The 27,550-nt window shown below is 46.8% G+C and overlaps 4 protein-coding genes across 11 annotated transcripts; 2 read left to right on the plus strand and 2 right to left on the minus strand.

Annotated features, from left to right (window-relative positions):
- Positions 1 to 2,510: 2,510 nt before the first annotated feature.
- On the plus strand, positions 2,511 to 9,463 carry FUNDC2 (FUN14 domain containing 2). Its single transcript, XM_030448965.1, has 5 exons — positions 2,511 to 2,650; positions 3,144 to 3,294; positions 4,625 to 4,700; positions 5,288 to 5,422; positions 6,930 to 9,463. Exons 1-5 carry the CDS (start codon positions 2,632 to 2,634, stop codon positions 7,005 to 7,007), a joined length of 459 nt encoding a protein of 152 aa, XP_030304825.1. The 5' UTR covers positions 2,511 to 2,631; the 3' UTR covers positions 7,008 to 9,463.
- Positions 9,464 to 10,166: 703 nt separating this feature from the next.
- CMC4 (C-X9-C motif containing 4) lies at positions 10,167 to 20,312 on the minus strand. Of its 6 annotated transcripts, XM_030448866.1 has the most exons (4): positions 20,296 to 20,312; positions 19,842 to 19,897; positions 14,745 to 14,812; positions 10,167 to 11,611 (listed from the first exon to the last, which is right to left on the minus strand). In XM_030448866.1, exons 3-4 carry the CDS (start codon positions 14,800 to 14,802, stop codon positions 11,448 to 11,450), a joined length of 222 nt encoding a protein of 73 aa, XP_030304726.1. In that variant the 5' UTR covers positions 14,803 to 14,812; positions 19,842 to 19,897; positions 20,296 to 20,312; the 3' UTR covers positions 10,167 to 11,447. The 6 variants fall into 6 exon arrangements, with proteins under 6 accessions (XP_030304726.1, XP_030304722.1, XP_030304728.1 ...); XM_030448862.1 differs by lacking the exon at positions 20,296 to 20,312 and having other exon boundaries at positions 19,846 to 20,249; XM_030448868.1 differs by lacking the exon at positions 20,296 to 20,312 and having other exon boundaries at positions 19,821 to 19,899.
- Positions 14,780 to 20,313, minus strand: MTCP1 (mature T cell proliferation 1). 2 transcript variants are annotated; one of them, XM_030448869.1, is made up of 6 exons: positions 20,296 to 20,313; positions 19,842 to 19,897; positions 16,491 to 17,603; positions 16,219 to 16,389; positions 16,015 to 16,066; positions 14,780 to 14,812 (listed from the first exon to the last, which is right to left on the minus strand). In XM_030448869.1, exons 3-5 carry the CDS (start codon positions 16,596 to 16,598, stop codon positions 16,019 to 16,021), a joined length of 327 nt encoding a protein of 108 aa, XP_030304729.1. In that variant the 5' UTR covers positions 16,599 to 17,603; positions 19,842 to 19,897; positions 20,296 to 20,313; the 3' UTR covers positions 14,780 to 14,812; positions 16,015 to 16,018. The 2 variants fall into 2 exon arrangements, with proteins under 2 accessions (XP_030304729.1, XP_008499915.1); XM_008501693.2 differs by lacking the exon at positions 20,296 to 20,313 and having other exon boundaries at positions 16,491 to 17,453.
- Positions 20,272 to 25,806, plus strand: BRCC3 (BRCA1/BRCA2-containing complex subunit 3). Of its 2 annotated transcripts, none has more exons than XM_030448861.1 (8): positions 20,272 to 20,312; positions 21,241 to 21,360; positions 21,999 to 22,086; positions 22,710 to 22,798; positions 23,363 to 23,418; positions 24,003 to 24,134; positions 24,678 to 24,721; positions 25,028 to 25,806. In XM_030448861.1, the coding sequence occupies exons 3-8, from the start codon at positions 22,011 to 22,013 to the stop codon at positions 25,177 to 25,179; spliced, it is 549 nt and encodes a 182-aa protein (XP_030304721.1). In that variant the 5' UTR covers positions 20,272 to 20,312; positions 21,241 to 21,360; positions 21,999 to 22,010; the 3' UTR covers positions 25,180 to 25,806. The 2 variants fall into 2 exon arrangements, with proteins under 2 accessions (XP_030304721.1, XP_030304720.1); XM_030448860.1 differs by lacking the exon at positions 20,272 to 20,312 and adding an exon at positions 20,512 to 20,872.
- Positions 25,807 to 27,550: the final 1,744 nt, after the last annotated feature.

The raw sequence follows: 27,550 nt of genomic DNA on the forward strand, positions 1-27,550 counted from the left end.
TGCCTGCATGCCAAGTACTGGTGATTTAGCCACACAAGTCACAAGGGAGGGAGGCGGTTGGGGTAATCTTTGGGAGTCCCATGTCTGCCAACTGGTCGTCACCCTTCTCTTCTCCAAAGGTCCTGCAGAACAGCTCAGGGAGGATGTACTAAAATGATTTTTGCAATTTTCTGTTCTAAACTCATTAATTTTCAATATTTCTTTAAAAAGCCCGGGAAACCCCACACTCCCAAATGCACACACATGTGCTTATGCATGCACACCAGCACATAACTTTCCCTTGGCTCATGAAGGCAGGAGGATGAGAAGGAACACCCTGCATTCACAGGGCAAGTGAGGTAGGGAAAAGTCCTGTAAATCACACTGTAGGGCAGAAGAAACAAAACAGGAACTTTTGTGACAGTCCCAGTGTGTGCAGAGGTATCCACGTGATAGATCTTGGTGCCTGGACAACCAGGAGGCTGTGGGGCTGTTAGTGGGATGGATGTTTTGGTATCCCAGGGATGAATCCTTAGTGTAGGGTGGATGGCACTAATTGGGAACAGGATATAAGAACTAACCCTCTCACCCAAATAGGGGCAATCTCAGTAGCTGCAGGAACACATTTCCCAATGTCCCACCACCCCATGTACCCCAGCATAGCCTGGAAACAACCTCAAGCATCCCAGCCTCACAGGCTCACTGTGCAGGAGCACCCCATGACCACGGAGCTGGTGATGTCCCTTTGTCCCCCTCTCTCAGAGAAATGGTAATTCTCACCCCCTCACTAGGGACATGCCCTCTCTTCCCACACCTCTCCTTTTGGCAGCCCCAGTACTAAGGCAGAAGGGGGGGAACAATCCTGGATAGATGGGGCTCCCACAGCAAGAGCAAGGAGTGCCCAGGGGGGCTCCTCCCTTGGTCCATGTGAAAACACCAACCTATTTCAGGACCTTCCAGCTCCTTCCTGTACTTGTCCAGGGGCTGGCTAATCCATCTTAAGATGCAAATTCTAGGGCAGAAATTTACCCCCTGCACTACCCATCCTGCTCCCAGAGAGGCAAAATGCTGTGAAGAAACACATGCCCCCAGCAAGACAAGAGGGCACGGTCTCAAGTTGTGCCAGGGGAGGTTTAGGTTAGACATTAGAAAGAATTTCTTTATGGAGAGGGTGATCAGAGATTGAAATGGGCTGCCCAGGGAAGTAGTGGATTCTCCGTGTCTGGAGATATTTCAAAAGAGACTGGATGTGGCACTCAGTGCCATGGGCTGGGAACTGCAGTGGGAGTGGATCAAGGGTTGGACTTGATGATCTCTGAGGTCCCTTCCAACCCAGCTGATTCTATTATTCTATGATTTTCTCCAGTTCCTGCACTGGTGGCTGGTTCTGTGCCCAGCCTGGGGCTCCTCAGTGAAGAAGATGAGCAACAGCCCACTCCACATTTTCCAGGAAAGTATTTTGGTGAGAAATATGATGTTTCATATTTGGGGATGCCCCTGGTGCCCTGGCTTGGTGAAGTTAAAGGATATTCAGTGCTGGACAGCATCTCTGTGCTGTGCTTCTGGCACTGGTGTCCCCGGCAGGATGGACGTGACTCTGCTCCAGTCATCTCATCTAGGAATTTCCTGGTACTGTGATACTGTGCTCATCAGGAAAGGCTGGAAAAGATGTTTCTCCTAGGGAAAAAAAAAAACAGGTAGGGAAAATGTCACCAGGCAGACAACATAAAGGCAGTTAGGGGGCGGCAGCACTCTATGGGGATGCAAGGGGGTTGACTGCCAGGAGGGGGTAGTCTTGCTCTGGGTGCTGGGGATTTCATAGAATCATAGAATTGGCTGGGTTGGAAGGGTCCTCAGAGATCATCAAGTCCAACCCTTTGAACCACCGTTGCAGTTCCCAGCCCATGGCACTGAGTGCCACATCCAGGCTCTTTTTAAATATCTCCAGGGACGGAGAATCCACTACTTCCCTGGGCAGCCCACTGCATGGGGCTACATGGGGGGTTCTTGCCTCTAATCAGTCACCATGGGGTGACAACATCCAGGGATTATGGTGGGGAGTCAGACAAAGCTTCCCTTGGGGGCTGCAGTGCTGGAAGCCCGGACAGTCAGAAATTTATGTCAGGTCCTGGAGTGCTGGGATTAACCATTCCCAGCTACGGGGAGGCAACTCCAGGCAACCCAGACACGTAAAAGCAAACTGGAGAGTTGCGGTCCAGCCTGAGGGAGCAGAAAGAACACTGTGTTGTCAAGATGCAGTAAGGGGACTCCAGGTGTGAAAATGGAGGACATGTGGAATTAACTGGAATTAACTGGATTTAACGCACGCACACTCTACGTGCCCGCACACACACACGCCCGCACACTCTACGTCCGCGCACACACGCACAAGCACGCGCACACACTCTACGTGCCCGCACACAGACACACCCGCACACGCACTCTATGAGCCCGCACGCGCACTCTATGAGCCCGCACACACGCACGCGCACACTCTACGTCCCCGCCCTCCCCCGCGCACTCCGCCTCCCAATGAGGCGCAGGGGGTGCGGTTTCGGTGCTGCCACGTGAGGCGGCGGCCCCGCACCTGCGCAGTGTGGTCACGTGCCCCCGGCGGCTGTGCGGGGGCGGTGCGCGGAGGTCACCGGAGCCATGGTGGTGCCGGGAGGAGGTGGGGCAGGGCAGGGCTGGGCAGGGTGACGGCTGCGGGTCCTACCACTCCCCTTCCCTTGACAGTGGGGTTTCCGGCCCCCCGCACCTTGCCCCGCCGCCACTACCCGCGGCGGAGAGCGCATCGCGTGCCCTGCGCGGTGTGGTTTCCTTTGACGGTGTGCGGTGACCGATACCGAGGCCTGGCGCTGCCTAAGCGCTCGAACTGACGCAGGACGCTCTAGGGGCAGCTCCGTAGACGGCTTCCCTCCTCAACCTGTGCCCTTTCCTCAGGGGCGAGACCTGTGGGAACACTGAGGGCGGTGCGGGGTGGTCCTAGGGAGTCTGAGGGGTCTTGGGGGTGGGTTCTCAGGGTTCCCAAAGGCTGTGGGGGGATGCCAGGCCCCGTGGGCTGTGTGACTGGGTGGGGATCCTGTGCCCCTGGAGAGTCCAGGCAGCTGGCAGGGGGCTGTGGGACAGCATTACCTGGACTGAGCCTCTCCAGGTGCTTGCAGGTGCAAAGGAGGAGTCGTTCAATATGCTGGACCTCACAGAGTACACGAAGAGTCGGCCTTGGTGGCGCAAGATCTTCGCCCCTAACTCGGGATCCAGCGCTGAGAAGTACAACGTGGCCACACAGCTGGTGATCGGAGGGGTCACGGGATGGTAAGAGGTGCTGCTTGTGGCAGGCAGGGTGCCTGCAGGCACTGCTGCTTTCAGTAACACACTGACAGGTGCAGGGACACTGACAGGTAACTTACCTGTTAGTTTCTCAGAGAAGGCAGGTGTCCAGCGTCCTCAGCCCACTGTGCTTTGGCATGTTCTGCTGAGCTTCAGCATGTGGAGCTGAAGAATTGAGAATTTTTATCTCCTATGGAAGAAAATGGCCTCAGGCTTTAAATTTTGAGGTGAAATAATTCTCTATAAATGTTGGCATAAAGTGGTGGTGTTGAATTTAGAACAGGTTACCTTTCTTCCCTGGAGGTGGATGTGTTTCATGCACATCCCTCACAAAAATGTCTTGTGGAGGTGGCTTGCTGCACTTGTCTGTGTGGTTCTTGGGGTTTCAACTCACAACTTGTACTAAGTGCTGGGACCTGTTGACTTGTGGCTTTGTTTGCAACCTTGTTCCCACAGGAACACTGTTTGAGTTGAAAACTTGGTGTAATTACACTGCTTTGCTTCTTACTGTACCTGTCATCTTCATGTGGCATGGGGATAACTGCTTAAAAGTGTGTGACAAATCTTCATATTCTGATTAAAAAAAAAAAAAAGCTGGACATCTCTTTCTTGTTTCTTTACTTCATGTATATATTCATAAATATCTGGTTAAGAAGAGATTGCTGTGTTGTTTTGCAGTGCTGATAAGGAAACTGGTCAAAGTAAAGTGCTTTTTGGGTGACACTAGCCCTTTGCTAGATGACTGAGCAATGTGGTAGCACCTGTGTGTGTTGTGGTGTCTGCAGTGGTGTTTTTCATGTTACTCTGTGTAACTCAGTTTGGAGATCAGCAAAGCTTTAAACTACTGCTGTCTGCTTGTTTCAGAATTTTTTCTTTCTGAGAAATGAAAAGTAAGAAGTTCCTGGGCAGCAAAGGAGCTTCCCATGCTCTGTCATGGAGCAGCAGCAGCAGATGTGCTGCTTCCCTTCAAATATGATACTAGTTGGGAAAAAAAAAAAAAAAGAAAAAAGAAAAAAAGCTAAAATCTTGTTTCTGATTACTCTTGTAGGGGGAAGATTGATGTTGCAGAGATAAAAATCATAACTGCAGCAGGCAGAAATGCAGTAGGGAGAAGTAAAAAGCTATAAAAGTAACACTTTTGGATGGGTGCAAATCTTTTCTCTTTCTGGGTGCATGTAGATTTCTTCTGCCATTTTTAGGCTGTCTCTGAGCCTTGTGTTAGTTATTGCCACAGGCAGCCTGGCCTGTGGAAAGCACACTGAGGAGTGTGTGTGTGGCATCTCATTCTCCTGACTGAATCCTTTTCAATTTGTAGGTGTACTGGATTCATTTTCCAGAAAGTTGGAAAGCTGGCAGCAACAGCAGTGGGAGGTGGCTTTTTCCTACTTCAGGTGTGTATGAACAGTGGGCCAGAGCTTTCTGAGGATTGTGGGGACAAAGGGCTGTGTAGTGATCATCATCTGTTGGTACCTGTGAGGCCACTACCCTGCTCTTCCAGGAGCTCTGTGTGGCCATGGATGTCATGTTCTGTCTCACATCTGAGTCTTCTCCCTGCTTGTTCTTTTGAAAGTCAAAAGCTTGCTCTGAGCAGGCAGAGTTTCACTTCTGAATCTCCCTGACCAGATAACATGTCAGTAGACATGAGCAGGATATCAATAGCTGTGTCCACCCATAGCAGCAGGAGAGCTACAGGGAGTCCCAACAATATATATGGCAATTCTGAGGGGAAGGTGATGAGAGGCTGAAACAGGCAGTGCTGCAATGTGTGTCCTGCTATTAGAGGATTACTGTGGGAGGCAGATATTGCAGGACAGTTAATACAGCTACAGAGTTGGTCCTTTGGTCAGATTTTGTGTACTCATCCTCTCAGCCCATTGGACCAGGGTGTGGGAGGTGGCTGTAGTCAGGGAAGGTGGGTGGGCAAAGGGGGTCTGTTGAGTCATGGTCATGATGGGCTTTCCACCCTTCAAAACTCTAGATTGCAAACCACACAGGATACATCAAAGTGGACTGGAAGCTAGTAGAACGTGACATGAACAAAGCCAAGCAGCAGCTGAAATTGCACAGCAGTGGTAACAAAGTGTGTCCAGAAGTGAAAAGCAGAGTGGATGAGGTGAGACAACTCTTCCAGGGGGTGTACAGGTGTTTAGCTGGAGGGATAGCAGACAATGGGATTGACTCTTGGGCTGTAATAGATCTATTGTTGTACAAATACAAAGAGGAAACATTTGTATGACAAACTGGAGAGATGGCAAAGTTATCTGCATCTGCTATTTAACATCTTTGTTGGAGACATGGGCAGTGAGTTTGCTGACCATACCAAGCTGTGTGGTGTGGTTAACACCTTAGAAGGAAAGCAGGTCATCCAGAGGGACCTTGACAGGCTGGAGAGGTAGGACCATGCCAGCCTCATGAAGTTTAACAGAACACCATGCCAAGTGCAAGTCCTGCATCTGGGCTGATGCAACCCCAGGCACAAACACGGGCTGGGTAAAGAATGGATACAGAGCAGCCCTTAGGAAAAGGACTTGGGGCTGGTAGTAGATGGGAAGTTTGATGTGAACTGCCAGTGTGCACTCACAGCCCAGAAGGCCAACAGCATCATGGGTTGCATCAGATGAAGGGCTAGCAGGGTGAGGGAGGTGATTCTACCCCTCTGCTCTTGTGATACTGCTCCTGAAATACTCCATACAGCTCTGGAACTCCCAGACAGAGGGTACAGAGAAGGGCCACAAAGATGAGGGCTGGAGGACCTCTGCTACAAACACAGGCTGAGAGTTGAGGTTATTCAGTCCAGAGAAGAGAAGGCTCTTGGGAGACTTTTTAATGGCCTTCCAGTACCTGAAGAGGGCCTACAGGAAAGCTGGGGAGGGGCTTTTAACCAGAGAGGGTGGTGATAGGACAAGGGGTAATGGTTTTAAACTGAAAGAGGGTAGATTTAGGTTAGATGTTAGGGAGAAATTCTTCACCATGAAGGTAGTAAGATACTGGAAAAAGTTGCCTAGGGAGGCTGTTGATGCCCCTTCCCTGAAGGTGTTTAAGGCCAGGTTTGATAAGGCATTGTGCAACCTGGGAAGTGTCCTTGCCCATGCAGGGGCGTTGGATCTTGGCTGACCCTTCCAACCCTTCTAACCATTCTGTGGCTCTATATTTGAGACAGTGGGAGTGGTATGACACCAGCTTACCATTTGTTACTGCAGATTCCTTGGGGTTGGGAGAGGACATGCTGGTGTTGTGAGGAGAAATATCTCTTCAGTTTGACAAGAAAAACTAAGCAGGTTGGTGGCAGAGTGGCCTAGTTACCCTGGACTCTGCTGTACTCTGGCCTGGCAGACATGTTCAGCAGCCCCTTCTATCAGACTGACTTCTGGTTGTGAGAGATCCCTGGGGTGTGTAGGCTTGCACTGCAGCTTTCTGTCGATCCAGGCTGCACTGGGTCTGGGTCAATTCAGGAGCTGTGTGTGCAAACGGGAGACTGGGGAGGGTGGTCATTAGATAGGGTATTTAAGCACAACAGTGGCCTCTCTCCAAGCATCCCTCACCTTGGAGAACAGCCTCAGGGATTTCTTCTTACAGGGAGGGTGTGTTAAACACTGTTGGCTCTTCTCTCCCCTGCTTAGGTGATCATATTTCTGAAGAAGAATATTATCCTGACTGGAGGGTTTGCTGGAGGATTCCTGCTCGGAATGGCATCCTAGAAACGGTGCTTCACTCTTACTTCATGCCCAGCCTCCCTTGCCCTATTCTACTGCTTTTCACTTAGAAATTAAAGGATGTTGCCAGCAGGTTCAGGTCCCTTCAGCTCACAGATCCCAGTCCTTATTTTTTTACAGCACTCCTGATTTCCAACATTTTCCTCTTGATGGTGCTGGAGTCAGTCTGAAAGCTTGTAACCCAGTGTATCATTGCAATTCCTTTCCCTACCAAATATGCCCAGTCACAGATTTTCTGGTGAGCTGCAGCCTCACAAACAGAAAAATCTCTTAAATGTGTTTCTTCCCAGGTTACCAAGTACATTTGTCTGCCAGTGTGTGTGCACAACAGCTTTTTAGAACTATTTAGCTTGCACTTTTTCTGCACCAACATCTAGAAATCCTGTGCTTCCCTCTGCACTGAAATGGTGTGTGCAATTCAAAATGTTCTTGGCTAAGCTGGGTGAAGAAGTGTCAAGGGACAGTCTGGGCTGTGTCCTGGGTGGGTGGATAAGGAGAAAGTTCATGCATTGTGTGGTACTGGGGATTCTCCTGCTCTTCCCAAACCGTTGCACTTCAGGTGAATGGACCTTTGCCTTCTCCTCTGATATAATTTGTACCACTTACTGGAATTGCAGCACCGGTTCTGCTGATGGAAACTGAGCATCGTAGGTGACTCACCAGGCTCTTTGCTCATCGTGTGTTCTGAAAGTCGCCAAACTCCCAGCACAGCCGAGCACCTTTCTCTTCCTGAGTGCTCAGCCTTTGAAAGGTGCTGAGGCGCACTCTGGTGGTGAACGGGCTCCCAGCATGCTTGCTCTGTCTGTCAGGTGCTGGCACAGGCAGGATGTATTTCAGCTCTGCTACTTACTGTAAATCACTTGGGCCTCAGACTGTTGTTTCTAGATCTACCATGACCATGTCTGGTATCGTTGGAGTTGGTGATGCTTTTAAGTTGTAACTACACAGGAGAGGACTGTAGGCAGGAAATGCATCTCTGCTTAAGGTACATTGTACTGGTCTGGGGTCCCTGTTGCCACTCTACTGGAGTGGTGATGAGGGAGGATGTGGAACCTGGAATACAGTCCTCAATATGCCTGTGCAGAGCACAGACTCCATTTCCGTTGTCTCTGCAAGTAAATTAAATGAAAAAAACTTGGGAAAAAACAGGGAATGGCTCATTTCTGTACCTCCTGCCTTCGTTATGTTCCTTCCTTCTTTGTGTTTTCTCATTTCCACAAAAAAGAAAAGCTACTTGCTTAATTCCATCAGCTGCAGCCCTTCTGCAGGTGATGAGGCAGTCCAGATGCAGAGCTCAGCTCAGCTGTTTTTAACAGTGTCACAGTGCAGCTGTGTACAGAGCAGAACTGTAGCCTACAAGAGAAAATCATTAAAAATCCATAATCCCTTGGAAGTGCACTGGCTGTGCCAGGCTGGCATTATAGCTTTCTGGAATACGAGGACATGGATGATGGATGGGTGATTACCTCCATGTAAGGGGGAAAGGGAGTAAGGAGTTCTTAGAAATTATGTTTTTTTAATGTGAAAGTCAGCCCATCCTTCTCTGGGAAATGTTAGAGAATAATGGTGTGCATGGATGGTGCAGCATCTCACTCATCAGCTGTGCTGCATCTCCAGTGCTGTGTAATGTCCTGATCATCCACTGCTGTTCTCAGAGTGATTAGGAATGGAGATCTCTCCTTGTGAACTGCTTAAAAAGCTGGAACAGGAGTTGTTAACAACTTGAAGTTGTCAGCTTTGTTGATTGGTGTTTGGGAGTGAGTGACAGAAGGTGGTGGTGGCTTTGGAATTTTGTGGTAGGAATTCTGCCAGGCTGGTAGTGCCTCAGTTTTTGTATTGCAGGGTATCTTGTTCCGTAGTAAAATGGTGCTCCTGCCCCTCTGCCTGGTTTTGCATTTGGGATGCACTGTTCTTCACAGAGCTTTCTCCAACAGCAAAGCTCAAAGTAAATCATTAGCAGGCCTTAGGGATGTTTTCCAGGCTCAAATAAATCACTATTTCTGCCCAGCTCCAGCACAGGCTGTAGTCATTTCTGCTCCTCGAGGTCCCGAGTTGCTGCTATGGAGAGAAATGTCCGCGAGAGGGAGCTAAAATGTCTGTTACTGCTCAGAGGGGAATCAAGTGACAAATTCACGTTTAGTTTGGTGTGGATGCAGGCAGAGAATGGACAAGAATCTTGGGATCTGGCTAATCTTTCTGCTGTGCTAGTGTGTGGCTTATGGTTTGCACCACTGGATGCTGTGGACGTGCTTTTTCAATGTTGCAGGTGCCAAGATGAGCTGTTCCCTCTGTCCCTCCTCCTTCTGATCTTGTTTCAACAACCTCTGGTGTCTGTTTCAGTACAAGAAGGTTTAAAACACACTAGGCTTTTAAAGGGTTTTTATATATTGTATGTAAATGCTTGTTGAAGTGATATTTTATTAAACAGTTTTGCTCTAATAGCTTCTGTGTGTGAGGCCTGTTGACTTTCTGGGAGCCAGCATGGTTTTGTCTTACCCTGGGTATTCTGTTTGACTCACAGCAGCAGTTACAGACAGTTTAGTAGCGTGACCAGCCCTCCCTCTTCCCTGCAGGTACCATATATTATGTATATACATATACATATATATATATATCCTTTTCCCTGGTGATCCATTGGTCAGTCACCCCTGTTCCCAAGAAGTGCAGTGGTTCTGGGGCAGGAGGTGATTCTGCTGCCAACCTGGCTTCAGAGTCTTCCTGCTGAGCACGTTTGCTCCACTCCAGAACAAATGGGCAGGGAGATGAGGTTTCTGTTTCTGCAGGCACAACATAACCCTGGATATTTATTTTAATTATCTGTCAGTGACTTTACTCTGCTTCTGCCCAGATAAGGCAAAAGGGGAGAATGAGCTACTTCTCAAGTGTTAGAGCTGTTTTACAACATTGTTATAACTCCCCCCGACCTTTCAGGAATAGTAAAACCCTTCTTTTGTCTTAAGTTTTGTTTTATTTTGGGGGGAGGTGGCAGGAAAGGAAGACTAGCCCTGAATCATTCTGATCTTGAGTCCTGGTTATACCTGGTTATACCAAGCAGCTTCTATTTAATCATGATGATAGCACAAGTAGCTCAAGGACTTCGCAGCCATGTTGTGTTTTCAGTAAATAACCAAACTGAGACTACAGTCTGTTCCAGTACTTTATTTTGTATGATGGTATTTCAGAGCAGTGAATACAAATGGTTTGCTCTTTTAGGCTTCAATACACTGAGCTATTGTGCCTAGACTACAGTGGTCTGTTCACAGAAGCTGTATTTCATAGGTTGTACTTGATCACAGCAGGAAACTCCTTTATGCCTACATCTAACGACAGAGTTAGGGACCTAGTGGTTTGAAGTCTGGTATTTAGGTGCCTAAGCCCTGTAACTTTGTACCCACTGAGGTGCCTTAGGACGGAGAGATTTGGGCAGCTCTGGAGCAGGAACCTGTCTACCGAGCTCCTCCTACAGGTCACAGGAAATTCTGCTGGACGGGTGACAGCTTTTGAAAAGCCATCTCTCCCTGGGGTCCAGTCACAGCCGGCTTGGGAATGAGTCTGGAATGCTGTGCTGAAAACAAGTGCCTTCAACTGCTTGTCCAGTAAGCAGCACTGAAATCAGTTCTTGGATCTAGCCCAGGGCTTTGTGACAGGCCTCTGGGTACCAGCAAATGGAACTATGCTGGGTTCATAACATATTGCTTAAAGGTTTTCAGTTATACATAAATTTGTAAATTTCCTATCAACAGTCTGATCTTTCAAATTCATATTGCTTTAAAAATAATACTATTTCTGTAGCAATCCCTGAAATAATGTTTCTGCAACATCTTTGTCATGCAAATAGTGTATAGGCAATTCAAATATTAAGTAACCAAAAGTCTGTCCAGTGGGGAAGTGAGGCACTTAAGCAAAGTGACCTTGTAGTCACTTGTGATCTATGCAAAATCTAGGAACAATCCCCAGAGCTGATTTCCATTCTTGAGCTTGAACCACTGGACAGGCAAATGTCTGGAGCATGATGGCAGCAAAACCTTTACTGTGTCAAGGTAGACTTATTTTATGTATCATGCTTAAACTCACTCACTCTTCTGATCTAATTTCCTGTACCTCCCACTCCAGAAGCCAGAATAACTTGGTTCCAGTTCTCCATTTTGAGAGCAAGAATGGGTAAGAGTAAGGTAAGCATTCTGAAAACAGCAAGTTGACTTTTCAAAGACACAGGTGCAATGCAAAGACAATGTATATGGTGTTTTGGTACAGAAAATAAAGTCTGATAACCAGGCCATCTGTTGGTACTGTGTTATACTTTTTGGTGTGCTGGAAGGTGTGTTCTAGGAGCAGTCTGGCTTTCCTGAAAGTCTAAAGAAGGCTTGAAAAAACATGAGCTCTGCAGATCAGTCCATGCTCCACATCTGCTGGAGCTGCATTGTGTTACTGAGGTGGTAGGGGAATTCCTTCTGGAATCACCTTAAACTTTTTTCTTTCTTCTTTCTCAAACCCTGAACAACAGATGGATCTGCCCTTGGGGTACCGGGCACAGCACTTCCTCATTTCCTGAAGCACAGATTCACACTTAGACTCCATGTAGTTGTTCGCTGGAAAATAAGAAGGAGACATTAAGCCTGCAAAGGGGAAGAGGCTTTGTCCCCAGAGGGGACATTTTCTGGGCAGCTTCTCTGAAAAGTAAGATCTATTTACAGGCATTTCATAATTTTCTCTGCTCTACAAAAATCTGTCTTTAGTTTCAGCAATCTAAAGCCATGCAAAAACATTTGCTGTTGTGGATGGGAGCATCTTCAATCCCTCAGTTTGTAGTTATCACATCTAACCACAGTAAGAATGTTGCCCTTCAATCCTTACTTTCTTTAACCTGTGTGCTTTTAAGATGGATCTTGCCATCCATGATATTCAACCCAGTTGGCTTGTTACTATATTGTCTACATAAACAGGGACACATACACCCTTCAGCATTGTGGGATTTTTAAAAAAGAATGGGTGGGGAGCACAACAGCCAATCTCCTACCAGTGGCCTGTCACTGGCAGGCTGTATCTTTGCCTTGCAGCCAAAGCAGGCAGCATGTTAGAGGAGAGCTTAGCCAGATACCAGCAGCTGAATCCAGCTGCACAGAGACGGTGACACATCCATCTTCCACAAAAAGCTCCCACCTCTAGCTCAGGATGCTGCTTAGGCACATAACTGTTACTTGACCTCCTCTCACTGTCCTTCCTCAGCTCCTCTTGAACACTGACAGAGCTGGGACATGGGGCTAAATGAACTGCTAGTCTGACCTGGGGTAAATGGGCTCATGTCTGTGCATTTGTACTCCAGATTGTCTTTGTTTCAGGCTCAGAGATTTCACTGCATTGGCAGGTTCAGGCACTGCAGAACACATGGTTTGTCCAGCATCTTTTCTGCCCTAGTGTTTTGCTGGCTGACACTGTCAGCTGAGGTGGCAAAGCCCACGCTGCTTTGCAGAGCTGGCTACCAGGATCTCTCAGAGAAACCCTGTGGGTATGTAAGCAGAGTGAGCCTGAGGCTTGAATTAATAACTGCCTGTCTGCATAGAAGTGCAGCCTGTGCAGAGCTACTCCCTCTCTCTTGGATTAGCTACATACCGGCTACACAAACGCACTCACCCTCCCCCCTCACTGATTTTTGAAAGACTAAAAGCAACAGCAACCCAATGTGAGACAAACACAGCACCCACTGGAGAGCTCAGAAAGGATCCATAAACACTTTCTGGTTAATGAGCAGGTCAGCTTGCTCTGATTGCTGGGCTATGGTTCCCCCACTGGGCTGGTGAGAGACACAAGCACAGAGGTCACCCCTGAGAAAAAGGTTATGGTAGTGTTACTGCTTTGTGCAAGTAGGTCATGGCAAGCCCTTGGAGATCAGAGCTCATCTCCTTGCACCTGACCATGATGAATGCTCCAAGGCTCTTCTAAATGTTCCTCTGCCTTTGCAGTTTTTTTTCTAAAACTACACCTACATACCAGCACATCTTTGCTGTCTGTCAGGGATGCAATGCTGAAAAGCATGACAGTCATACAGTGGACAGCAAAACACAAGAGATTTACAGCAGGCAAGAGATTTACTCTTCCTCCCAGAGGAAGTAGGCAAGATCTTTTGGAACAATGGGCCACTCCAAAACCAGCCTTTGAAAAGCCAGCATATTCCAAAGGGCCTGCTTCCATCCTCCATCTTTCACACTTTGTACACTGTCTTAGTGTATTTAGTTCAGGTGCCACATACATCATCCATCACACTAACTGTGATAGAGTGGAAAGGAAAATTGCTTTGCTGTCAACTCAGCTACTTCCTCTGTGCAACTCAGAAAACTCCACAGCAGGATAATGTATGAACAATATATGATAAAAATGATAGTTTGAGAAGTGGCAGACAGTGGAGTGTACATGTAGCAGAATCAACAACCTTTGCTAACACATAATGATTCAGATCAACACTACACAAAACTACACAGGTAAAACACTTGGAATAATCTGTTACAAAAAACCCACAGTCATAGCTGAGACCAAAACATGGTCAAATACCAGCTTTTAAGTGCCTAGAGGGAAAGAATGCAGCCCTTCATGTGAGAATGCTCTAAACCACAAAGACAGTAAAAGGTGGTATCTAGACAAATGCTGGGGACACACAGAGGGTGTAGTTTGAGCCCTTGCTCTGCACTAACTCTACTTCCAAAAAGCAATCCTGGCAACAGACATCTACTAATAATTGATTATTGATTTGTCCTGCTTTTTCCCAGATGCTTTTCTTTCTGTGTTCCTACCTGCCCAGACTGTAATAACTATGTTTGTTGCAGCTTGCAAAACCATCCCTCCACTTCCCTAGCAGGACCCCCTACTCTCTCCTTGCTAACCTGCTTTTCTGCCAATAAATGAAAAGCAGAAATGAGTTGCTGTGGAGCTGGTCTGTCTGATTTAGCAGTGGCAACACTGGGCTCCTGACTCATTGTCCCTGGGCTAACACCATGAGTTATTCTCATGTCAAGATCAGAGTGTGCTGGCTAAGGGCTCCACCAGATGACTGACTGAGAACTCTCTCCCATAAGGCTGAGCTGCGTTGGCACATATTTTCTCTTAATTATTCCATAAGGCAAATCCTTTTCTAAGAAGCAATTAAAATAGTTTAAAAATATTGTCCTCTGCAAATAACAAGCCTCTCCCCAATTCATGCTCCCAAAACACATTATCAGACAATATTTAGCTGATCTGATACAAAACAGCTGTTAAAGGTCTTCAAAAGGAGACCAGCTCATACCTTGATACCAGATCACAGAGACACTGATTCCTGACAAGGTGTCTGTCTGACAGATCTTAAAACACCCCTGGAGCTAGAACTCCTGCAGTCTTCTCACACAATACACCCACAATACCCACTCTGTAAGAGAGCTTATTATAATGTCTGTCCCTGCCTACAGCTTCATCCCAAGACTAGACATGGGATCTCACTTACTAGAATGGAGAATACTTAAATAAGCACATTATTGTTACAAACCAAACTTTGTTCTAGTAATGCCCCATTATTTACAAACACAATGTAATTTTAACAAATCCAGACATTATATTTTTGTTTGGTTTGCAAGTAGGAGATGCTTATGTGGTTACTTCCTTTCTTCTGAAGGTGAAAGGAGAACAGAGTTCAGTTAAAAGAATTAAGTTCCACCAAAAATCAAGACACCAGAAAGACAAAATGACACTTGGTACCTTGCAAGCATTTCTGTATTTCACAGGCTTGTTTCTGGCAGGGATCCTTCTGGGGCATGTTCAGAGAACTAAAATGATAGGAAAACGTTACTGTAGAAACAACGAGCTCTGTAGGGGGTGGGGCTGGGAGGGGCAAAACACTATCTTAAAGCCAAAGCTTTAAAAAGCTGCCAATTTCCCTGTCACAGTTCAGAAAACATCTGTTGCTGCCAGCCAACATACACAAGAATTCTCTGCGTCTGGCTGACAGATGACAATGTGGACAACAAATACAGCAAGTTTTACGTTATGAGTACTGCATGCCTTTTCCCTTCCTCAGGCTGGAAAGTGGTCTTTTCCACTCTGATGCACAAAGATACCAGCAATGATTCAAACCAACATGGATGACTAATTCCTAGCAGTTCTGGTGTCTCTGAACATTATACTAAACCACGTATTTGTGTAAAAGCCCTCTACTTGAGCTCTACACAGCCAAGGATTTAGTGTTAGTCATATTAACTGCAGCTTGAGTTGATTTAAAAAACAACTAAGTAAAACAGCTTAGTTGTGAATGTCTCATAAAGATAACAAAGAGGGCTTTGCTTTGTTTCAAGAGAAAGCCTCCCCTAAAAAACCAAACGGAGGACCAATCCATCCTGTTCAGATATCTAAAAAGCAGGGTTTCAGACACTTGGACTTTCTGCAGCTGAGACACCTGTAAGTCATCCTCCCTGAGAGACTGAAAGACAAGAACTTGCAGTGCTGGTAGTTGGATGGGAGACCTCTACAGAAAAGCACCACTGCTACTGAAAATGGTGGTGGGACTTCAGCTTCCTCTGACCACAGCCCTGCTCCTGCCCCTGCCCAGAGCTGGAGAGCTGCTGCCTTTCATATTTCTGATAATTCACCAGCCCACAGCACTTTTCAGTATCACTGGGAGATTATTTCCAGCATCCTGGCCAAACTCCACTTGGGGCAATTCCATTCTGCCTAACTAGAACACCCCCTGATAATTTCACTTGGACACAATACTCCACTGCCTGTCCTTCACTCTTGTGTGATGTTACTATATGTTGTTTAAATGTTTCCACCCCAGAGGCAGCTGCATTTCAGTGTGGAGAGAATCATTTATTGTACAAAATACACAACATTTTCCTAGAGCCACTGCTCTCATACAAAAATACTGGTTTATTTTGTATTAAAGCCACTGCTTTAATACAAAAACTCGTATTAAAGAATGACTGGGAATAAACAGAGCACAGTACAAAGCAGGGGTAATGTCTACACATACCAGATTAATCACCAGGCACGAGTTTAAGCAGCAGTTCTTCAACACCACCAAGCTGTAAGCGACAGGAAAATTTTAATACGTCTACAGTTACCGTGGCTGAGCTAATGGACTTCAACAAAATAACAGTCCTCTGCCGTCCCTCAGGGATCTCAAATGACTTCACAAACAGGCATGACTATGGTCTGTTGTTGCCACCATCCTTACCATGAGATGGTGCTCTATCTCCCAAACGCGAGAGTTACTATCCCTGTACTGCTCACCCTGGGACAGCTGCCACATATGAGGCAGCCGGGATGGGGGTAGCTGGCTGGGTCGCAGAGCCTCACCCAGGGGAACCTGAACTCTTTGGATCCGAGCCCTCAGCATACCTTCCTCCTGGGGGAAAGTAACAGAAAGAGCAGGCAGTTACCGGCAGTGCAGTAGAGGCACCTGCAATAGCAAAGCTACAAGCACTGGGAAGCTCAAAGTTCACTTGCCTCTTCTGCAGCCACAAGCCACGTTTTGCGGTTCTCATCACAGTAAACACCTACACGTCGTACCCAGAGTCGGACAGGAGGAGCGCCAGCGTGCCCTCCTTCTGCCATCCCCGGTCACTTCAGGATGCTGCCCTTAGGCGGATGGGATCACCCCGCAGGATGCACGCATGGTCTCTTTAGCTCTGAATACATTGAAGGAGAGAGCTCTCAGACCTGAAAGGCACCTCTGGCTGACATCTGACTTATTGTATGAGGTTCTATGTGCTGAGACGTCCCTAGAAGTCAGACTGCAAAACTAAGGTGGTGCCTAAGTGACCAGGAATTTCATGAGGAGCTGCAGAGCGGGACAGGCGTGCCGGGTGGAGTTTGTAAGGCATTCTGAGGCAAGAGGTGCTACTGGTACACAGTGAAACCCTGTGAACATTGGCTATGCCTATTTCATTAACAGTCCTATTGGCAGTCTTTGTGAAAAACTGAGGGAGGGAAGGAAATGATTTACACAGGAGTTCCGTGGCTAAGGACGGTCTAAATCCCAAAAGCAAAACTTGTGACAAGAGGTGAAATGAGCTTAACAAGAACGAAGATCACTCTGGAGACAAAGCCTGAAACTCCAAATGCTCCACTCTGGTATCTGGGACTTGCAGAGCTGTCATTGTGAAGGGTCCTTCGTCTCATCTCTCAAGAGGATGATGGCAGCATTGTCCATTCATACAGAAGCTTCTTGTGACTTTGTGTAGTTCAGTTTTTAGATGGTTACAGAAAGCCACTGATAGCAGCAGGGGAAGAAGAATTTTGGACATTGAGGTAGTTCTTCCTACCAGAATTTTTTGTTTAACATCAAGTTTATCTGTATACCAGTTAGATCAAGCTGAGCCATTAGCACATGAAGGTCAGGGGCAATGATTCTCTCTTTGGACCCTAGGAGAGGTAATCAAAATGGCACAGACAGTCTTCATTCTTTATCTAGGTTTAAAGTAGAACAGAATTAAGCTGCAATACATTTAACATCCTCCTGCTCTGAGGCAGATGCAATATTCCTATCCCAGTGAAACACAGGGGTCTTCTGAAAACTTGTAAAGTTATAAGGCATATTTCAGACAGGAGCAATAAAATCTGGGTGAAAAAAACAAAGTAGGGAAAGTCAAGGAGAGGAAAAAATATTATACATTGGGGTACATATATAACAGTAAATACACTTCCATGTTGCCTTCTATATCTTACACCAGTGCTTCTCCACTTCTTTGAATCAAAGGATCAATTAGCCTTTTTGAAAACAAAACACCATCCACGGATCAGCCTGAACAGCACTGCCACAGTATTTTAATTTATAGCACAGAAAACTTGAAATATTCTTTTATTATTTCTTTTTTATCCCATTCTGTTTGTTGTCTTGCTTGATGTATGGGAATGTGTATGTGCATTAAAAAACCCACTACCATTCCAAAGACCATCCTGAGATATTGATACATCCATTCCAACCAATGCCCCAGCACTGCATCACTGGCACTTAGAGGAACGTGAAGCCTAATAAGACCTCAAGAATAAGCTATGATGGTTGGAGAGACATTTCTGTAAGTCCTTGTCATTCTCATGTACCATAAGTCACTTCATAAATTTAAGCAATCCTTCTGTCCAACAGTGTAATGCAGCAATTGCCACTGCTCACTTCTCAGTCAGCTGAATGCAATCACCCTGCTTGGAATTTGGCCAGGATGCTCTCCTAGTCTGCAATAAACTGCCAAAAGCTCCATCACGACCAAAAATGCTCAAGAAATTGCCTTTGTACCCCATTTAAAGCTGGAATTTCTACATTTACAGCTGGAATTTCATCCCCAGAACCAGAGGACTTTTCAGTACTGATAAAAATATTTCTCAGTAAGTAATTTTCTATTCCTGGAAGGTTTCCTATTCAAATACTAACCCAGTTCAGTCAAGCTGAACTACACGTAAGGGGACTCAAGCACAACGTGTATGTTTGTGTTTACTGTGTATGCACATGGCAGTGAGGACAGATACAGGATTGACAGGACAAGGGCTCATGCAGAGGACACAGAATGGGCAGCAGTTAACATGTATTTTCACCCTCTGCCCCACAAACTTGCCCCAAACTTCCTCTGAAATCCATAGGTTCAGTTGCCACAGTTCAAAGGCCCAGTCTGGCCTCTCTTTTTAACAGTCTCTAAGGCTGTTGTGATGCTGGGCAGTTGGTGCCACAAATAAAACCTTGAGGTCAGGCAAAACCAACAGGGTTTGATGTGAGACAGGTCTGTCTTTTGTACTCATACAAAAGAAACAGGAGATCTGAAAAAGCATGAACCTAAGACATCTGCACCTGGAAGTTTAACAATAGAAAAACATATAAAATGTCTATCTCTGCAGATTTTATCAGAATGCAATAAAAAAGCCTGTAGGAAGACATGACTGAAAGGAGATGGAAGCTTACTTATATTTTATATAAAACCTGTTTCTTATATTGCTTGTCTCATAACCTATTAAAAACCAACACCACATCCAATACAATTCAAATCAGCTTAAATTGGCAGAATCACAGCATCATCCTTTGACAGAGGTTTTAATGTTCCCAACAACGTAACTGATGAAGTCTGAGCTGTTTAAGGTATTGATCTAGGGAGACTTAAAACCCAGTCCCCACAGACAGGAACAAGACTTACATGTATTCTTTCTGTCCATCTCAGCATCACACCTTAGAAATTTACTGCTGTTCTGGGACCTGGGTGGATTTCTGAGCCATACAATATATGAATAAATGTGAAAATGGCCAGAAGAAGGATTGCATCTTGTGGTGAATACAGTTTATTTTCTTTTAAATTTGGTACATTAACGTATTGTATGAAAACAGTGAAAGAAATTGCTCCAGCTGACACTTGACCATCCCCAGAGCTGGAGCTCAGCATGCTGAACAAACCCCACCTTTATTAACTTCTATTTTAAAAGACATCTAGGTCAGATTGTTAGAAGAGTTCAACTGCCTTTAAGTACCAACAAAAAAAAGCAGTGGTGAGGCTCAGTGAGTTCAGCAGTGTTAACAAGGCTACAGAGCTTCTGGACCAAGGTTTGCCTTCTAGAGGAGTGCAGAGGTGCCTGTGCATGCACAGCCTCCAGGGAGCTCAGCTTTCCTGAAAAACCCAGCCTGCATCTAGCACCAAGTCAGGGATCAAACGAACTGTCTGCTCAGCATGTTGACTCACTCTAAACATGCTGCTTTTTTTTGTTTTAAATTGGTTTCTTTGGTTTGGATTCTACTTTGCCTGGAGCACAGGCCCCAAAGAAGCACTTCCCTGACTCCACTCTCCCCTCTACCCAACCTACTGAGGGGTAGCAGATGCTCACCGACCAGCCGCGGCTGTCCAGCACTTTGGGGAGGGAAGGTCTAGTTTTGGTAGGATCTAAAGAAACAGGAAGACAAAAAATAACGCACATTGTCTGGAGGCAGGTCCGGAGAAGGAAGGGAAGGACGAGGAAAGGGATGCGGGGGCCGGGCCTGATGAAGGGCCAGCCGAATGGGGGAGAGAGGGGAGGGGGCGAATCGGACAAGGGCAGCGGGGACGGCAGGATGGGAAGGGAGTTTGGGACCGGTGCGAACGGCGTGTCGGCCGTGGCGACTCGGAGGCGGGAAGGGCCGGGGAGGCCCGGCCGCCCGGCGGGACTACGGCGCAGTTCGCCTCCATAGCAACCGCCTCCCACCCGGGCCGGGCCGGTGGGGCCTCGACGGCCGCCCCTGGGCATGAGACGGCGGCGGGCAGAGCGGGAGGAGCCGGGCCGGGCCCCTCGGGCCGTGACCTACCTGCAGCCCTGCGCCAGGTGACAGCCACCACCGCGTGCACCGCACTAAGCCTTCCCCCGCACGCCCGCCTGACCCTGCGGCCTACACCCGGCTGCTTGCCAGGCCCCAGTGGCGGGCACGCAGCGGAGCCCCTCCACAAGCCGGGTCAAGTCGGGCCGCGCCGCCCCGTCCCGTCTCGTCTTGTCTCGTCTCGTCCCTCTCCGTTCTGCCTCCCGCACCGCCCCGTCCCGCACCGCGGCAGGGCACGGAACCCGCTGCATTGCGGAACCTCGAAGCCGCCGTTCGCGTGGGCTACACGGTGCTTCCGCCGCGGGGCACCGCTCGCCTCTCCGGAAGAGGGACCGGAGCTCGGCCGCCTCCATTCGCTGCGGCGCCGGGATCGGGCCCGCTGCCGGGATCGGGCCCGCTGCCGGGGTTGGGGGGGAGCGGGCCTTGTCCCCGCCCGCTTGCACGGCGAAGGGGCATCGGCAGCATGGCGGTGCTGGCGGTGCATTTGGAGGCCGATGCTTTCCTGGTGTGCCTCAACCACGCACTGAGCACCGAGAAGGAGGAGGTCATGGGGCTCTGCATCGGCGAGGTGCCGGGGCTGCGGGGGGGGCTGCCCCGGGGGGACGGACGGGGCAGACCACGGGAGGCCGGGTGGGGCTCATGGCCTGCGCCGTGCGGGCCGTGGGACAGCGGTGTGCGGGTTGTTACCTCCGAGCGGGAGTCGGTCACCCCGGGGAGCGGGGCACAGCGCTGCGTGGGGAGGGTCCCGGCGCTGCCTTTTGCTTCCCACTCCTGGGCAGCTCGTAGCTGAGCTGCTGTAAAAGTCAGGAAGGGTTTCCAGCTGCATGCCCAGCTCTGCTCTGGTGTGTCCCTGCCCCTTGCTGCAGGGCCTTTTCCTTAAAGGTGTTTTGTTTCTTTAGAAGAAGGAATGATTGCTTTCTCCTTCTGTGTCGTTAGGTCGACACCAGCCGAATCGTTCACATCCATTCTGTGATCATCCTGCGTCGCTCTGATAAGAGGAAAGACCGTGTGGAAATTTCACCAGAACAGCTTTCAGCTGCTTCCACTGAAGCAGAGATATCCTTTGGTAGAAACAGCAGCAAAGTCACCACTGAAGTGGTTTACCTCAGATCTCCTTTTATTTGCTCTTTTCAACTTGTTACAGCTTTCCTGAAGCTATAAACAGTTTCCCCCTTACAGCTGTTTGGTTTGGAGGGCTGTGCTGGCAGTCACCATTCTCTGGAGTCCTTATTACTTCCAGCATTTGCACTGGAAGTCTGTTATAACTGGGGGTTTTTTGCTTTGTTTTGTTTTTTTTATAATTTCTTTGTATTTGTTCACAAGTAAAACTGAAGTATGTTTTTGGGGGAGTGTAGACATAGCAGAATGTGAAAGGCTGACAGGTCTGTTTCTAAGTGTGATGCACTGGGCAGCCTTTTCCTGATGTACACTCAAGGATGCTGTTTTGGACAGCTTGCTGCCATCTTATCACTGCTTTGTGCAGACAAAATCCAATTTTCTCCTGCAGCAGTGGCACCCAGCAGGTGCTGGGGAGGAGGCTTCCATCAGCTTCCTGCCTCATCTCTTGTCACCTCTGAAGGAATTTGGAATTCTCTTGAGTGATGAGAAGCTCTTTTAGAACTTTGCTGGTTTTCCTTGTACAGAAACACTTGGTTCATTTGCTTTGGTGTCAGAAGTCACCTTGACTCACACACAGGTTGGCTGAAATGACAGGACGTCCCATGAGAGTTGTGGGCTGGTATCATTCCCATCCTCATATTACTGTCTGGCCATCACATGTGGGTAAGAGAAGTCTTGATCTAAGTTCCTTATGAAAACTCACAGCTAGCTCATTATATTTCTCAATTCAGTGGATTTTTACAACTGTACATCCTGTTTATCAAAGTCAAGCATACTCTGTATTTGTCCAGTCCTGGTGGGCTTCAGAAACCTCTTGTCAGTGTAGTTCCATTCCTGTCTGTGTGTTTCAGGTGTTGAAGCTGCTCATGACTCAGTAGTCACAGATCAGCTACTGTGAATACTCCTGTTCTTCCAGACAGGAAAGGTGAATGCAGGGTGTGGGGAATAGTGAAAAAGCTGTAGGAATCATAAGCCTGCTGTGGTGATCTTTGACATCTGTGAGTGTTCATGGAAAAAATGAAACTTTCTTGTGAAAGAAGTGTGTATCTTATAAATGTTTGGGGTTTTTTTTGATAACTTGGCTTGTATTTTTAAGATTTGCTATTCAATTACTTTTTTTTTTTAAGTTAGTCACCTGGAGTAAGCACTTCAAAGTAAAGCTTTTGACATTTGTTACCAAATCCCAGGCCACACTTCAAAAGGTGGCAAATCTTCTCCCACTCCTTGAGCTGACCAGTGCAGTTTTCATTCTCTTATCTCTCATTCTCTTATCTCTTTGTACACAGATGTCCGCACACAAGCTATGTATCAGATGATGGACCAAGGTTTTGTAGGGCTTATCTTTTCTTGTTTCATTGAGGACAAAAACACAAAGGTAGGCAACTTTAAAGTGGCAGTAAAACCTCCAGATACTCATGAGAAACATTGGCTCCAGAGCAAAGCTGAAACCCTTGGGTGCAGCCTGCAGAAAGGGTTGAGCTCTGCTTGGAGCACAGACAAAGCAGGGCAAGAATGGTGATGTTTGGATTGTAATCCCAACAACAAAAGAACAAGTCATGAGTTACTCTGAGCTTTCCAGGGCTGGGCTGGTATTAGGGTTCTGGGTCTGCATCAGGTGGCTGCAGGGTGTGTGTGCACTGAAATGGGTGAGAGCCCTTCAGCTGCTCACTCCACCTCTGGCCCACTTAGGAGATGCTGCTGTACTGTGAGATCAGCTGTCAGTGGTGTTCTTGTCTAGGTTTTCCAGGTAGCTATTATTTAAGATTTTTTAAATATCTAATGGGGCTCTCAGTGTGTGCTTGTGCCAGTGAATCAAAGTGAAAAGCAACTTTTACAACCTGTTAAAGTCCTAATTTAAAGCATATTCTGTGATCTTAAGAAACGTGATTATAGATGATTTTTTTGCTCTTGGAATCAGACTTTCTGCTGTCTCTCTTAGACAGGCAGGATTCTCTATACCTGTTTCCAGTCCATTCAAGCCCAGAAGAGCTCAGAGTGAGTACAGTAGAAGTATCTTATGTCCAATGTCATGGTGTATTTCACCTCTCTCCTTTCTGTCTCAAATAAGTGGCTCCTCAGGTTCATTACGAGGAGCAAATATTGTAGAAAGATTCCTGAATGAGATATCCCTAATTCTGCTAATGTTCACTGTTTTAAGAGATTCTGCATATTAGGACTTGATTAATCTAGCTTAGATAACTGAGTAGTTTAGGATTTGGTTTAGGACACTGTAGTCCAGGTGTAAATTTATGCTGTAATCCTGTGTATAAAAGGCCTTTTGCTTTCAACTCCAGAGGTCAAGGCTTCAAGCTTGCTATATGTAGACTGCCCACCAACTTCACACACTCTGTGCATCATGTTGTCAGTACATCCAGCTGTTTTAGCATTTTGTCATTAACATCTAAGACAAGTTTGTGGATCTAGAAGGCTTCCATTTGCTTATAAACTCAAGGATGTGTTCCCAAAAGTAAACGTGCAACAATGCTATGCATTGGATGGACTGTTGCAGATTTGTATAATTCTTTTTTTTTTTTCAATCTCATCTGTTTTGAAGTTAATTGTGTCTGATACCCATTTAGATATGAAAGGATTGAAATTCCTATTCATGTTGTCCCCCATGAAACCATTGGAAAAGTGTGTCTGGAATCAGCTGTAGAGCTGCCCAAGATCCTTTGCCAAGAAGAGCAGGATGCCTACAGGAGAATTCACAGGTAACAGCACTGGGGCTACACTCCTCTCCAAGACTGTCTTTGCTGACATGTTCTACTGTTGCTTTTGCAGTACCATAACCTTAGCCAGGGGTATGGAGAATAAGAAACATTAGCAGCTTGTGTGCCTTTATATGAAAATGGGTTGAATACCTTCACATTAAGGACGTTATGTTCTCTCAGTCTTCTGCACAAGAGCTCAACAAAATGCAGCTTGAGCATGCAGGAGTGAAGGATGGCACTTCAGTGATGTGTCTGTGTGTGACAATTATTAGTGTTTATACCAGGATAAGAGTGCTGACAAGTCTGAAAAATGATATTATGTATCAAGCTTTGGTTTTTATTTCTACCTTTGGTGGTTTCTGTGCTGTGAGGGCTGTGTTATTGTGTTATCCTTGTGGATGTACAGGGCCTCAGCAGGCAAAGAAGTTTAGATGCCCCTGCAGTGTCAGTGACCTGTAGGTAGCTGGTTCTGCAGGCTGGGTTTGCATGAAGTACAGTTCAGTGCTGTCTTGTCATTAACCTGCATTCTGTTCATTCTCTTAGCCTCAGCCATCTTGACTCTGTAACCAAGATTCATAATGGCTCAGGTAAGGATTCTTTTTTTTTTTTTTTTTTCCATGGAAGAATTTAGGATGCTGCTCCCAGAGTCCAAACAGTAAAGTCTTGGCCAGGGATTGGCTTGATTCTAACTCTGGGGAATAGTAGCCCACAGCTGTGTAACAGCTCTCCCTTTAGCATAAAAAGCAATTGTAAATAACTATAAAAGCAAAAACTTCTGTCTTTTGCTTTTCCATACAGTTAATTTCCAATCACAAAGCTCTTGGCTTTGGTGCTGTTACAGCACATGGGGGTTTTCTGTGTGTACTGGCATGTTATGTTCTTGCTTTTTCCAGTGTTCACAAAGAACCTGTGCAGCCAGATGTCTGCCATCAGTGGGCCACTCCTTCAGTGGCTGGAGGACAGACTAGAGCAGAACAAACAACGAGTGCAGGAGCTGCAGCAGGAGAAGGAGCAGCTTCTGGAGGAACTAGCAGCTTTAGAGTGAAGGAGGAAATGCAGACCCTTCAGAAAAGTCATGAAAAAAACTCTACAAGACCTGCTGGCTGAATGGTGGCCCTGCACTGCCTTACAGTGAAGATTCTAACTGTGCCTCATCTCTTGCTGTGTGCAGCAAGGAGCACTTCTCCAGGATAAGGGTTTTCTCTCCCTCAGCTTGATGAAAAGCAGCAGTATCTCTCAAGGTGTTGTATGATGCAGTGCAATTCCAGCTCAGTGATGGGGTTGAGCAGCATTTGAAGAGATTTCAGTTCTGGAGTGCACACACCAAGGGAAGATTGGTGTCAAGTCCCCTATATTTTCACAGAAGTCTTTCTGCTTTGCATATATTCCAGGAGCCTAGAACAGGAGGGTTAGAAGGGAAGAGTGTGTCCCTGAAATCATACCTGAGATGTTGCTAATTTCTGCCTTCTAGTAGCTTTAGTTGATGGTGATCTTCTATCTAGTAATGTTCTGGATTATCCAGCCAGGCATGAAAGAAGTGGGAGGGAAGCATGGGAAGAGACCTGGAAGAATGCAGGACCTGTGCTCAGCATACTTCAAACCAAATAAAAATTCCAAAGCCAGAGCTGTTTGGAGTAGAAATAAAATGGATACTACAGAGTGCCAGTGCCTGCATTTTTTGGACGTGGTCTGTATTCTCTTACTTCCTACCATGCTGTCAGATGCTCAGCACTGAGGTTCTCTACAAAATGGACTGATGGTTTTGATGGTTCAGTGAGAGGATCTGGGTCCTTTCCCACAGTTAAAAAGATTTAGATGCTTAGAAAAGAGCTGAAAAGATATGCAAGCCTGTTCTTCTTACATGCTGAACTTAACTGCAGAAGTTTTACTAGATTGAAATGGAACAAAATACCTGTTGTTGAGCTAATCCTTTAGATGTGATTGCTGTTGCTCTTCAGAGTATCCTCCATCATGTCATCTGCATTCTGTTATATTATTCTCATGTGCACAAAGGAACCAACAACAGCACAGCTGAAACTTCTGTTCTAGCTCCTTGGTTCAAATCTAAATCCTTACTCACTCTAGATGAAATGAGCCCCCTGCATTATTGCAGTGGAGGTTGTGAGATTCCTAATTGGCTTGACTGTTGCTCTGGGAGAGAGAAAGTAACACAGCTGAGAAGAGGCACTCCCTTTCCAGTGAACAGACAATACTGATGAGAAACCATAAATTGCTGTCAGATCTGGAAGCCCCTGAGCCAGCTTGGTTTTGTCAGAGCTCACTTTTCAGTCTTTCTGCATCAATATTAAGCAAAACCTAAAGAGCAGAACTTCTTTAACTGAAACGCTAACTACTTGATTACAGGTTTTTTGTTTGGTTGGTTTTGTTGTTGGTTTATTTTTTTTCTTGAAAGTGCTGTGAATAGTATTTTTCTTTATTAGTTTTTGAAGGGTTATTGGAGACTGTAGTGAAATAAGGCAGCCAGGTGCCACTAATTGCCAGGTAGTGGGAGTGAGCTTGTGTCAAGCCCACCTGTGCCTGATTAGGGCAGGCCCCCACTGCGCATGAGCAGGACCAGGGGGCCAATAAACACCCTAATCAGACAGAGGTGGGCTTAACACAAGCTCATGCCCACTACCTGGCAATTAGTGGCACCTGGTTGCCTCATTTCACTACAGGAGACTCTCTACCCCCAGGCTTGATGTAGTAGCCCAGGGCCTCATGAACCTCCAGTGCAAACTGCCAGGGGATCCTGCCACGCACACCCCATATGCAGTAAAACAGAGCTCTCCTGAAGTCCAGGTCTGCAGTTCTCTAACTTGTTTTTATTTGCTTCTCTCAAGATCTCAGCCAGGACTGGGTAATCCCAACTGGATTGCCACCCCTCTCTATGGAGTCTAGGGCCCATTCCCTCTTAAAAGTACAGACAACCCCTAGTAGAAAGAACCTAGTTTGGGTTTGAGCATAACCTCCCCCTATCCACTCCCCAAGCAACAAGTTTTATCCTTTCAGAGTCAATATTTGATGGGTTTAAATCTGCGGTACCACTCACCTTGTTTCCATTGCTGTACCCACACCCACAGCTCATTTGCCACCATCCATCACGCAGCAGAGATTTTTCTCATTAAGTAATATCTAAAGCCAGCTTGATGGCTTCCACTTCTGCAAACTGACTCAAATTACTTTTCTTTCAAGTTTCAGTGACTTGTGTAGGACCTCAGCTTTTCACCTCCAGTCTTTCCCCACACTACAACAGGGCTTACTGCTTTTTAATATGTTGGCAATTTATAGTACCCAGTGGGGCCTCTTCAGCACAAGTCCTCTCTCCTGGCAGCACTGCAGTTTCAGCCCCCAAGCCAGCCCATGACCATTTCTAAGATCCCTTGGTGATCTGGGTTTCCCATTCAAGCCCATTA

The sequence above is a fragment of the Calypte anna genome, chromosome 4, assembly GCF_003957555.1.
Source record: "Calypte anna isolate BGI_N300 chromosome 4, bCalAnn1_v1.p, whole genome shotgun sequence".
NCBI lineage: Eukaryota > Metazoa > Chordata > Aves > Apodiformes > Trochilidae > Calypte > Calypte anna.

Bases quoted from the DNA above. Each gene is read 5' to 3' on its own strand.
- CMC4 (XM_030448862.1), bottom strand. From the start codon at position 20,237: ATGCCCAGGGGCGGCCGTCGAGGCCCCACCGGCCCGGCCCGGGTGGGA. The intron at 14,813-19,845 runs GTCGGTGAGCAT...CTATCATTTTAG, and splicing joins GTGCTGGACAGCCGCGGCTG to TTCTCTGAACATGCCCCAGA. The intron at 11,612-14,744 runs GTACCAAGTGTC...CTTATTTTCCAG, and splicing joins AATACAGAAATGCTTGCAAG to CGAACAACTACATGGAGTCT.
- MTCP1 (XM_030448869.1), bottom strand. From the start codon at position 16,598: ATGGCAGAAGGAGGGCACGCTGGCGCTCCTCCTGTCCGACTCTGGGTA. The intron at 16,390-16,490 runs GCAAGTGAACTT...ACTTTCCCCCAG, and splicing joins GGCTTGTGGCTGCAGAAGAG to GAGGAAGGTATGCTGAGGGC. The intron at 16,067-16,218 runs GTAAGGATGGTG...TGTCGCTTACAG, and splicing joins AGATAGAGCACCATCTCATG to CTTGGTGGTGTTGAAGAACT.
- FUNDC2 (XM_030448965.1), top strand. The intron at 3,295-4,624 runs GTAAGAGGTGCT...TTCAATTTGTAG, and splicing joins ATCGGAGGGGTCACGGGATG to GTGTACTGGATTCATTTTCC. The intron at 4,701-5,287 runs GTGTGTATGAAC...TCAAAACTCTAG, and splicing joins GTGGCTTTTTCCTACTTCAG to ATTGCAAACCACACAGGATA.
- BRCC3 (XM_030448860.1), top strand. From the start codon at position 20,768: ATGGCGGTGCTGGCGGTGCATTTGGAGGCCGATGCTTTCCTGGTGTGC. The intron at 23,419-24,002 runs GTGAGTACAGTA...ATACCCATTTAG, and splicing joins CAAGCCCAGAAGAGCTCAGA to ATATGAAAGGATTGAAATTC. The intron at 24,722-25,027 runs GTAAGGATTCTT...TGCTTTTTCCAG, and splicing joins CAAGATTCATAATGGCTCAG to TGTTCACAAAGAACCTGTGC.